At 33.4% G+C, this 13,281-nt stretch overlaps 1 protein-coding gene across 1 annotated transcript in view; it reads left to right on the top strand.

The window, feature by feature from the left end:
* The window catches only part of ITGBL1 (integrin subunit beta like 1), a 177,970-nt gene that overhangs the window by 79,218 nt on the left and 85,471 nt on the right, over positions 1-13,281 (top strand). Inside the window, exons 6-7 of the mRNA XM_016123151.2 lie at positions 1,473-1,613; positions 10,629-10,775. Of these exons, the coding sequence (XP_015978637.2) occupies positions 1,473-1,613; positions 10,629-10,775 (288 nt within the window). The remainder of the gene's footprint in view (positions 1-1,472; positions 1,614-10,628; positions 10,776-13,281) is intronic.

Below are 13,281 nucleotides of genomic sequence, written 5' to 3'. Positions count from 1 at the left end.
ATATTTAATATTTTTGAACTGTACTTTCCTTTGGATATATTAGTTGAAATGGACACATGTGCTAAATAATAACACACATTTACAAAGTACATATTGTGGAATTACCACCTAGAAAGTTGTACCATTTTGTATTCTATACCTTAGCACCTCTCCATCCTAGCAATCTTTTTTTACCTCTGTTAATCTGACATGCGGAATAATTCTAACTCACTGTGGATTTTTATAGGTCCCTGACCTCACCCTCAGTAATCATAGGCTGAGTGATAAACAGTTTTTATGTTTATCTATCATCATTACTGCTTGCTCTCCAAAATTTCTGATTTGTATTCTTTGCCTTTGTCTATTTTTCTTTAGGCATATTTGTCCTATAGACATTGATTCCTAAGAATTGTTTATGTTTGTGAAAGTATCTCTTTGTTCTAACTTTTTAAATTTTGTAGGTTTTTTTTTTGGTGTTTTGCTTCCAACTGAAATTTTAGATTTTTATCTAGCTAAATTTATTTATTTATTTATTTCTGTAATTTGGAAATTTTCTTCCAGCTTCAGAAATTTCAAAATAGAGAATTTGTTATATAATTTATAGTTTTCGTTTATTCCTTACATTTTTAATATAACTAGATTTTACTTTAATGTAAGATGTAAGAAAGGGATTTAACTTTACCTTTTCCCCCAAATAATTAGCTTGTTGTCCTAAAGATGATGATTGATAATCTACACAAAATAAATTTGATCTACAACCGGGCACTTCTCCTATGCAAATCTCCAGATGACCAAGGTTATATCTCTCTACCTAATCTCCAACGTCCTCTATAACTTGAGCTCATCTGATGTAGGAAACCTTATTCTCAGATCTTCTTAACATGAACCTTCTGCTCTAGTGATGCAAGGCTCCTTAGGATCCCCACTCTTCTTTGTTTTCTCTTGCTTTCTTGACATTTCCTTCATTTGTCCTACCTCTAATCAGTCCTAGAACATTTCCTCATCTCTCTGCATATCCAGACTGTTTTCCCTAATTACTTCAGCCCGCACTGAGTTCCCCCTTCTCCATGCTTTTATAGTATTTCTTACAGTCTTTATGTCTTATTTTAGAAAATGTTAGCACTCATACATCTACTGTTTGCTTATTTTTCTTTCATTAGCTTTATTTTTGTCAAGTAAATTATAAGCTCCTTGAAGGCATGGATTTTATCTTACGTTTGTTTTAATTATTGTGGTATTATCTTCGAGACAAACCAACACAGTGCTAATGACATAGTCCATAATGAATATAATTATTGACATAGACACTAACTTTTATTTATTAGGAATTTCTACTATCAACTTTAAATGACATTTTGTCATTGTAGAATTTTTTTTTGAGTACATGTATTTTCCAAATACAAAGTAAGCATTTTAAAAAAGCAAAATGTAAGATGCTTTCTTTTATGTTTTTTCCTTACTAGACTTATCTAAAATTATGTTTTCCCTTCTAGGGACTTGTGTGTGTGGTGAATGTTCTTGCCATGATGTTGACCCGACTGGAGACTGGGGAGATATTCACGGAGACACCTGTGAGTGTGATGAAAGGGACTGCAGAGCTGTCTATGACAGATATTCTGATGACTTCTGTTCAGGTAAGTGCTCTCTTAATTCTTATTTTTAAATAAAAATATTCATTTTCCTATTTTCAACATTCCTTCTGATTCTCACAGAAACTGTCAAAGAACTGAATGTGTATTCTAAAGCCTTGGCTATCCACAGCCCTTCTATTATTAGTCACTCGAAAACACTTAAGAGTTCACATATTGGGCAAGACTAGAAATGAAAAGTCACTCTCTTAAAATTAGTCTAATTCCTCACCAAGGTGAACCATTAGCACTAGATATCTATGGCTCAACTCTGTGAATGCAAAACTAGCAGACCTGATGACAATGAACAAGATAAGTACCATTATGACAAACTGTATTAATGTTACAAAATATAGGATACTAAATTCCCATGGCTATTTTAATACGTAAATTCTTTGATGTAATTTGTATCCTAAAATTATTCTGCAACTTTGTCTAGAATTGAATATCAATTAGTGGATTCAAAATTTTAATTTTATAAATATTTATGTAGCAGATAGTATTTGCCAAAGTCTGAACTGCAACTGGGCCACTAGGTCCAGCATTTGAAGAGACAAATACGTTTCTTGACTTTATGGAACATGTCGTCTAAATGCAAAGGAAAACATATGATCTTCCAGGACTTTTAATGGTGCAATGAAAAAACAATGCAGTCATTTATCTTAAAAAATGTCATTTAGCAAAATGGATTTGTGGATTTTCAGTCCGGTTATGTTTGATAATCCAGAAGGCAGAGACATGTGTATATAAATATCTCCTTAAGCCTGAATACTTCATTGGTGTGTGTAGACTGAGAGAAAACTCCACAGGTCTCCTGAAAGTTCGCCAGCAAAGGGAGATAAAGAGCTGCCTTATTTAATTATGATTATGTAAAGGCTTCTCCAGCCTGGCTGAGGAGAGCCCTTTGATAACACTTCCTCCTGCAGGAAGGGGTGTCCCTCTTCTGATTAGCCCTTGTGTTCTGGAGGATTTCCTACACATTTTGTGAACACCATTCTCTTGAGGGGGTGCCTTTTCAGATTTTTCTGTTATTCATTGTATATGAATGTTCTTTATTACCGTTGTCATCAACACAGTGGTAATAAAATAGCTAACAACTACTGAGAGGCTTCTATATGCCAGACACTGTGTGAAGCACTTTCTAGATTGTTTCATTTATTTTTCATAAAAGTCTACGTGGTAGGGATTATATTTATTCTCATTTTACAATTGGAGATACCGAGGCTCAGAGAAGTCTTATAACTTGCTAAAGGCCCCGCAGCTAAGAGATAGAATCCAAATTTTAATAAAGTCCACATATCTGAAGAAATTTAGAGGTGTTTTCTTTACTGAACAAATCTTTGTTTAAACTTCAATTTAGTATAATATTTTAATATAAATATTTTTTGAGATCCAAGTATGCTAGAAGCTCTGTATATGATATTAGGATATAAAAATATTTTAAAAATCATAGGTTCTGCTCTCAAGAATTGTACTATTTAGCAAGGAAAACTGCCATGTAAACACAATATTTTAAATATACTATCGTATGGGAGATTTGCATATCAATGCATTTGTTCACTTATGTAGTCATGATATCCGGGACGAAGCAATGAACACAACGGGTAAGATCACTCTCCTCATAGAGTTTATATCCCAGTGGGCCTGGAGTGACAACAAATAAAAAAATAAAATGTATAGTAGGTCAATGCTATTTATTTTTTCACGAGCATAGTGCTATAGATTAAAATGAAAAAAGAAAGGAGTTGAGAATGTTGGGACATAGGCTCCTTTGACATTTTAATTAAGTCCTGAAGCTTTTAACAGAGGTGGTGATGTATGCCTCATGCATTGCCAGATGCTTTTGGATCATAATACGTGTACAGTTCTGTCCTGAAAGGTAGGCTTGCAGATCAAGAGTCATGAAAAGAATAATCCAGGCAGAGCGAGTAGAGGCATACAATTTGTCCTGGGGGCTACAGTAAGTTTGGTTATTATCAGAATGTACAAGTAACAAAGGATAAAGCTAGCGAGAAACAAGAGCTGCAAGACTGCCTTGCTGCAAAATTTGAGTCTATTTTAAAGGTAATGAGGAGTTAGTGATGGTTTCAGGCAGTCGAGTGCTGTAGTCACAGGTTTCTAGTATGGTTGTCGGTGCAAATGTGCTTGCCACTTACTGAAATGGGAATTATAGAAGGAAGTTGTAAAATTCATTTCTAGATGTATTTAGCAAAAAAGAACAATGGCAACTCAAAGCTGATTTTTTTTTTTTTCCCAGCCCGTTCAATATGTAAGCCTAAAGGGTTAGGACTGAACATGAGAATTTAGTCCTAGCACAGAGCTGGTAATGAACATATACTGGGACTTGCAGAACACCATTTAAGAATGTCATTTTAAAATTATGAGATGAACATGAATTGAAAACATTTTAAATTGGAAAATAAAGGAGATAGCTAATTAAGCTATATATAAAAATTAAGTTTGTGGCTTTCTGATATGTACATTTTTTTTTTTTTTACATAGGGTACATTCTTCTTTGTTAAACCCATGATCCTATCTTGATCCTGATTTTTGGAGTGAGTTTGAAGATTTTAAAATAACTACATTATAATGGTAATTCAGGGTCATGTAAGCTGGTCTATCTCACTGTGAGGGACTTAGAGGCATGAGGTGAAGATGGGCAGGTGACACTTCAGTTAACACTTCAGTCCTTTTATAAGTTCACAATTCCTGTTTCATGTTATTTAGGCTTAGAATTACTACTCTAGGTTGGGTAGGTGAAGGCCATTAAGGAAGACTCCTTGGATTCTGAAATTTTCCATTTCATCTGTTCCCTCCCTTCTTCTCTCTACTCTATTTTTCTCTTCTTATATTTTCCATTCTTCCCTCTGGTATTTCAGAGAAAAAATTAAGTAATTGGGCAATTTTGGTTGCATGGTTGATGGTGTTTCTCATGGGAGGAGTTAGGGAGAGAATGATTAACTTTTTAAATGTGGTCTCTGTACTGTGGGTGTAGACAGGTAAGGGTGGACAGAAGTGACAGAGTAACGTGCTGTAGTTTGAATAGTAAGACATAAAATCTGTCATTGTAATTTTATTATTTGTTTGCGGAAGTGAACTGAAAGTGGCCAGTTCTCCACAGCCTGCCTCCCTAACTTAAAATGAGGAATTTAGAAAAGATGAAATGTACATTAACAGAGATCTTACTCTGTTAGACACTTTTCAAGTTCATTCACACACCTCATTACATTTTATGTTCACACTTACTCAGAGAGGGAGACATTATTATCTATATTTTAACAGCAGAAACAAGTTCAAAGAAATTAAGTAACTTGACGAAGTTCATACTACCTTTAAGTGTCATTTGAAAACACATATAGCTTAAGTACTTATGTAATTTGATCTCCAAGTGATGCAAATAAAATTCTTCAATTTATTTTATTTGAGTAAGAAAGAACTGTCCTCTGGATGCTCAAAATTCTTATAAAACTAAGCTTCTCTGAACATCATTATGATCTGGGATAGGCACAAATCTTGGAAGTATTTCTTCATTCTTACTAAATTTGTAGAATTCTAGATGTGCTTAGTGAATTATTAGTCTTCACAGTTTTTCTTATTGCCAGTCTAAGTGGCACAAACAACTGATTATTGAGTATATGTCAATACCTTAATGTTATAGGACAGAAGTAACCCAACTACCTGGACATTCTGAAGTGATTTAAGCAAATGAAATGCTACTTTATTTTTAGCTCCTATTCCTGCCATCCTGAGAGTCCTAGTCTTATTTAAATTTAAGAGAAACCTCCCTATAAATTAGTCTAAGGTGGCTCTTTTAATTGATATTCTCATTTTATTTATTCATTCTCACTTTGTCCACTCATCTGTTCAATGATACACTTAGGTGTATATATTTTGTACCTATTCTATCATGAGTATGCAAGATACAAATATTTTAAAACATGATTCCTGCTTCCAAATAAATTCGCTTTATTTATTTCTTATTTTTATTCCTATCTGTTGTTCATCATCCACATGGTGTGTGTGAGTGTGTGCATACATTTATTCATACACGAGCATGACTCATACACACAAAGGTGCATCCACACACACATCCCACCCTCAAAGACTTTACTAGTGATAAAATTTAAATGTGACTAAATGACCAGTGCCTGACCAGTCATCCTGAAGTGTACCAACTACTGTCTGTTTCTTTAGTTCTGTGAGCTGTTGCACTGAATTTACTTTCTGATTCTCTGGTCTATTTCTCAAATTCTCAAAGTTGGAAAACTATGCTGTAGTGTGACCTGAAACTCTATCTTTCAGCTTGTCCTATCAATCAAAAGGATGAAAATATAAGGTTAGTCCTGGCTTAGAGTTCCAGTCGTTTGGAAAATGGATACATTTTATAGAACCATATCAGTTGGGAAAATTTACCATTGTGAATTACCAAAGTGTTAAGGAAAGAAACTGAAAGAAATTGTTAAGTATGTTCAGTTTGTATTATCTTGAAGGAAAATCAATGTCCTGAAGGGACTTTTAAAAATATAGCAAGTACCAGTTAGATCTAATTTATTCCCCCAAACTTTTTCGTATTGATGGTCTTTATATTACTTTATAAGGAGCTACTTGTAAATGACAGATTCCAATTCATGAGTATTTTTGATCATTTTAAAAGGAAGAAATATCTTGTATAGCAGAAGAGTGTCTAGAATGAATTAAACTATGTTCGTCTTCAATTGTTATTTCTGGGTTTAGATAGTTTAACCCAAAGGAGCAGAATAATTGCAAAGAAAAAATAAGTTTTGGAGTCAACCTCTTCTACTATAATGGCCCGAGAGCCTTTATAATTTCTACCTCCTCAGCATGACTGTGATGCCACTCGATGTCTGGTCTTGCTGCCAACTCCCTGTCCATATGGCCATAAGGTACAGATTGGGCTGCAATCCCATTTACATGCCAATACCAAGCACCATTTTTTTTCATTGTCATATGTATGTGTTTAATGTATGCTCATAGAACTTTTGAAAACAATTCTCTAATGTACATTCTCCTTATGTTTGATATCAAGGATAAATGACAACATCCTGTATCTTTCATCTCTATTTTGTTGATCCTTTGCCTATAGAGTTTAAAGGAATACTTATTAGAAGCAATGAAATTAACTCCTGCAAGGCTTTATACAAACACACACACACACACACACGCGCGCACACACACACATGTTTGACAAACTAGCATGGAAGTATAGTTTCAGGTCAGGGTGGTAAAATTACTCTCTTCTGGTTCTCTCACTTTTAAAGATAGAGCCAAGTGAAATGAGGCTCAGAAAGGGTAAATACTGACAAATTTAGATCTAAGACACAGGTTTCTTAATTTTTTGTTATGCCTTTTTAATTATTTGTTTATAAAAGACATCAATGTAGTATGTTATGGCAGTCTAAAGGATTTTCATGCTAAATCAATCTCATTTTTTCTAACTCTTCTTCATATATCGAAATCACACATATTCATCTTTTCCATTTTATCCTTATAAAATGATTCCTTCTCTCTCTCTTTGAAATAACTTTTATACTAGAATTGAGAGACTAGTAACTTCAGAAGAAAAATTGCAGTTTCATTTTCTGATTTCCTGTATTCTCTGAAATGTTCAACACCTACCCTACTTCAGAATGTGGTATCAATACCTTACATTTCTAAGTAATTTCCTAACTACACCAATTACATATCATTTAGGTTTAAATTTTGTTTGAAGTGGGATCCATAACATTCTAAAATTTATTTTGACAACATATGACTTGGATTATTGAAAGATGTAGAATGTACTTTTTCATTACTGTGAAAGCAAAACATTTTTATATTTTAACTTGTCAATGAACCTCTAATAAACAGATTAGGCAATACCAATGTCAATACCATTTTTCATAATATTAGACTAAAATTATTTAAACCTTTTCTCTATTGCTTTCAATTTGCTTCTTCTATGATTTGAATCACATTTGATTTAGATATTCTTACTTTCTCAAAACAATGAAACCTTCAAAGAACATCCCATTTGCCACTATTTCATCATTAACCTGGTTACCATATATTCACTGACTCTCAGGAATTTTATTCATTATAGGTAGTTTACTTAGGTCACTCATATTTTAATAACCCTTCTTTCCTCGGCTTGAACTTGTTCAATTGATGTCAACCCCTGACAGAAAAGTGTAGAAGACTCCTAAACAGCTGATTTGATGAGGAGCAGTGCCCATCCTGAACTAGACAATATTCTCCTACTTTGATACTTTTCTATTTAGAGGCAAAACCTTTCATCCCACAGCCAATCATAGCAATGACACTATCTCATTAATTCATTTCAATCTGTAAGCACTTGACTGCAGCTGGCTTATTGAGATAGCATTTTGATTAGGTGAAGACTGAGGCTGAGGCAGAAAACACAGAAAGTTAGGAATCATCACACATAGCAAAAGTGAGGACACCTTATGTATATTCTTCCCAACTTTTCTTAGAGTTCTCAATGCCTGGGTGTAAAACATAAATTTATAGGAGCCATCCTTGAGAAGGTCCATGATGCTGCATAAGTGCACAGGAAATAGAGGTGTTGGATATAGACTATGTTTTTCCCTAGTGTTTATAGAAGAGCACAGAAATAGCAAAGGGATAGAAAAATGAAGCTGCAATAATAGCATAGAGCTATTTTTTTCTAAAGCAGTTACATTTTTTTCTAAAATGTGTTAATGTATCCACAATTAATCTGACTTCTTTCTATATTATTTGGATGAAATTTTAACTCCAAAAATCTCTTATTAATAACTTCTTACCATCTTCATGAATTTGTATTATTCTAACACAATTGTTTCAATATCGACATGTCGATGATGCTCATATAGTAAATAATAACTTCTGAAAACTGTATTCCAACTATAGGACCTGAGAATGTTCTCCCCCTCAGTCACTGGTGTCCCCCAGCACAGGCTCCCGCTTCATTCTATGTGCTTAGGAATTAGGACCCTCATGCTGGACATGCGTTGCCTGTGAATTACAGGCAACTGCAGTAGCAGCTGGCATCCTCCAGGTAGCCTGGGATTTCCTGGAATCCTAAATCTACTGGATATTTTGTTCTAACATTTACAGTTATTTTAAACTTTCAAGAGTAAAGCTTTTTTCTCCTTTCAATTTAACTCTCTTGTTCAGTTTTATTGTTAAAGTGTCAACTGGTCTTCCACAAATGGCAGCACATTCTGTTCTTTGCCTGGTATCCTCTTGGAAGATCTAAATGTTCTTGAAATGAAACTTTTCATTTCAAGTTCAAAGCATTGGCTCCCATAAAACAGCAGAATCAACTGTATTTTAAATGTTAAAGATTTTGTTTTAAAAACTATTGCTTTTCTATGCATACAGCTCTACAGCTCTGTTTGCAAATTTTACTCTAAATTACATGAGCGTTGAGAAGAAGGGTAGGAATTTCTTAAGCTGGGATAAATGGCAAAAAGCCCCAGAACCCACAACCTCTGGAATCTAATTGCTAATAAGTTAAATTGTTATAATAAATATTCCCATATTTGAAGTTCTAAATGATCATTTTCACACGCAATACATATCTATTAGCAATCACAATTTTCCTTTCTTTAAAAATGATGAGTTCTAAGCACAGCATTAATGATGACAGCAATTTATTGTTTAGACTGTTATATAGTAGGTAGTCAATAAATGCAGATCGAATTGAATTCAGTGTTAAATGAGAGATTTGGATTCAATGATCCTTAATATCTCACTCTACTTTGATCTATGATATTATGATTTGTTTAACGAAGAACCAGGTTAATGGATGGTAAAAAGGTTCCTTAGATGTGGATGGTCCAACTGTTCAAACTTAAAAGATAGTCATCTGCCCACAAACTTCATGTAGTATTGATAAAGTAAACTACTGTTCATGAAGGCCAATTTTAAATTGTGTGATAAATGTCAAGATCAGATGCCAAAGACAAAATAGCATGGGTTTTTATCCATTAGCATTATACTCGATTTACTTAAAGACAGTGTAATTTGTCTTCCTTTAAAATTCTTCATGCATTTTTACAGCAATTATAGAAATTCACTTTATGCTGCATCTGTAGCAATGAGTATCTGAATGTTTCCTAGGAGTTAAATAAAGCTCAGTTGATATTATCTTGCTTTCCTTTCTATTCCTATTTGTTTTCGTATGTGAGTCCAAATGAATAAAAATAATAATTGCTCAAATTCATGTAGCACTGAAGATATAATTTGGGTCGATAATGCATTATTATCCTTTTTAAACATTGAGAAACTAAACCTGCAAGAAGCTGTCAGTTGACCGGCCTTGCTCTAGGTTGCGAGATCAGGACTTGACCCCAATTATTTGATTAATAATGTAGGCTATTTTTTTTTCTATTCCGTATCATTACTTCTTACGGTTTTATACAGGCTCTGTGTCCATGTGTAAAAAAATTTAACATCTTCTTTGACCTCTTTTTTGTGTACTAAATTGGTCTTCAAGGATTGTGAACTCCACACAGGTTACTGGTTTTAAGGTAAGGGTCTTCAGGTTAAACATACAGTGTATAGTAAAAAGGTAAGGAAAATAAAGTGTGAGTGACTCCAGAAGATAAGACCATTTTCAAAAACAAATTGTTTTCTATTTCCGGTGCTCTTCTCCACATGAATTAATTGCCAGCTCCATCAAATACTCCATTTAGGCCCCAGCAGACAAATAGAATCACATACACCTGGATTTTGAGAAATTCAAATTTATAACCCAACAAATCTGTTTCTCTTATCTGGACTTGTTGCTTTTCTTTACCTCTCATGATCAATTAACATAAATTAGATATTTAAGAACTTGAGAAAAACAAGCTTTTGCCTTAATGTTTTATATTATGTTAATTAAGATTCTGACTCATTTGGGACAATAACTGTTAAAATGAAAACAAATTCTGACTAAATTATATATACCATATATATGATATATATATATATATATATATATTTTTTTTTTCTTTTACTGCTTTCATTGTAAAGGTCATGGGCAGTGTAATTGTGGAAGATGTGACTGCAAAGTAGGCTGGTATGGGAAAAAGTGTGAGCACCCACACTCCTGCCCACTGTCAGCTGAGGAGAGCATCAAGAAGTGCCAAGGAAGTTCTGATCTGCCTTGCTCTGGAAGGGGTAAGTGAGGGCTCTTAGGCCTCTTATTATTGTGAGTGAAATTAATTCAGTCCACATATATCTTATTTAAGATGGCTAAGATCCCTGAATGAGAAATTAGTCTTTTTAAAACAAATAAAACAGCCAAATTTCATGAGTGATAGTACATGGAGAAATAAAATCTTTTCTTTTCCTCTCTGTCACTCATACACACACACACACACACACACACACACAATTTTATCAGTCTGCTTTAGCTTTGAGCTCTGTTCAGTTTCAGTTCCATTCAGTTCAATTCTGTTCAATGGTACATTGAAAGAAAACGAGATATTTGCTCAGAACTTCCTGAATGAGATCTTATAATTGTCTGTTGACATTTCTGAAACTCAGTAACATTGATGTATTGAGGAGAGTGTTGGCTTTTGAATAAAGCACAGTATAAACAAATAGCTCTAAAGAGGCGTTGATTTAGAAGGCATGTGGTCTCAGGTGCACTCTTGATACCAGATCAGTACAAATTAGAGAAGGAAGACTTCATCTAGAGGAAAGCTGGTTCCATTCTTTTTGATTTATCAAAATGCAAAATACAATTTCACCTCTAACATGAAAATGGCCAAGTTAATATGAAATATGCTTTCAGAGGAACTGATAATTGAAGTTATTATAAATTTTATTCATGAGAGAGGAAAAGAAGAAAGACTTCCTTTATTTTTAGATCAGCAATTTAATTTTAAGTTGCCATTTCCTTTTTTATAAAATGAATTTTTATTGAGATATAATTCAAATACCATAAAATATACTCTTTTAAAGTGAATAACTCAGTGCTTTTTAGTACATTACCAGAATTATGCAACTATCACCACTGTCTTATTCCAGAACATTTTCATCACCACAAAAAGAATTCCTGTACCCCTTACCAGTCACACCCCATTTTCCTCTCCCATCAACCCCCGAAACCATTAATCTACTTCCTGTTTCTATGGGTTTACCTCATCTGAATATCCCATGTAAGTGGAATCATAAAATATCTGTCCTTTTTGTTTCCCACTTTTTTCACTTAGCATAATGTTTTCAAGGTATATCCATGTCATAGCATATACTTCATTTCTTTTTATGGCTGGATAATATTCATTTGTATGGATATACCATATTTGTTTATTCATTCATCTCTTCATGGAATTGGGATTGTTTCTGTTTTTTGTCCATCATGAGTCATGCTCTGTAAACATTCATGTATAAGTATTTGTGTGGGTTTGTGTTTTAATTCTCTCGGGTTTATACCCATAAGTGGAATTTCTTGGGTAACTCTATGTTTAACTTTTTGATGTATTGTGCAACTGTCTTTAAAGTGGCTACACCATTTTACATTCCCACTAGCTTTGTATGAAGGTTTAAATTTCCTCACATTCTTACTATTATTTTTTGTCATCTTTTTTTGATTATAGTTTTTTAATGTTGAAAACTCCCAAAGTCTCCAAGATTATTTGTGCCATACTTATCCTATGTGCTTTGATATTTATCCCTAATGATTATAAGGAGGATACAATATGGGTAGAACGACTTTTTATTTCACAAGCGTTTCACCAATAACTCAGACAGGAATGGCTGCTGTACCTTTATTAATACAATATTGTCATCATAGTGCTTGAGTAAACCTAACATGCTTTTAAAAATTAAAAATTAAAAATCCCTCAAACTACTGTTTTTTATTCACTCATTCGTTCATTGTTAAAATAACAAATTATATAATGGAAAAATAAAAGCATTTAAGACATAGCAAATTACTCTAAATATATGTATTTACCAGCGGTTTTTCATTTGTCTCTAAAGTTTTTAATATAGTGGTAGTGTAAGATCATTGTGGACTTTATATATCAATTTTTAATAAATTCTGACAAATATATTTTTCTCTTACCTTTCTAGAGATTCACTAATGTATTCAGCCACCATTTTAAAGCAATAGAGTAAATTTAAAGTTTATTTTATGAAAAAGGTGTTGAATATTTAAATATAACTATAATATTTTTATTTTTTATAATTCATTTAATCTTTTTGAAGTACTTTACAGATAAGTAATAAAAGCTTCTCTAGTTTCCCTGCAGGAAAATGGAGGTATTGTTGAGTTGAAATGATTTCCCAGGGAACCATAACAAAATATAAATTTTTAAAATGAAGACTAAGGATTTATGAGAGCCAGTCCAATGCTTGAACAATGATCAGAGACCCTTCCTTTCTCATAGTGCTACATCTGAAAACTCATTGGCAATGGATGTTTCAAAGTAAACAGCCAATCTGAAAACTTTTCAAGGATTCATTTTGCAGTTTATGGATAACAATTGCAGCTGTGGTTACATGCGTGAGGAAAGCAATTACAAGGCCCATCGGTTCTCAAGCCGGAGAGCCTCAGCAGCTTACCAGCTAAGGCCAAGAAAAAAATACATTCTTTTGGTAGAATGTACTGAAGTTCCTTAGTATAGTCCACATCAGGGGTCAGGAGAAGGCATTTTTCTACCGGAAATGAAATTAG

The sequence above is a fragment of the Rousettus aegyptiacus genome, unplaced genomic scaffold, assembly GCF_014176215.1.
Source record: "Rousettus aegyptiacus isolate mRouAeg1 unplaced genomic scaffold, mRouAeg1.p scaffold_m13_p_11, whole genome shotgun sequence".
Classification (NCBI taxonomy): domain Eukaryota; kingdom Metazoa; phylum Chordata; class Mammalia; order Chiroptera; family Pteropodidae; genus Rousettus; species Rousettus aegyptiacus.
Note: the sequence above shows the minus strand (reverse complement) of the source record. Positions and strands in the feature narration are given on the sequence as shown.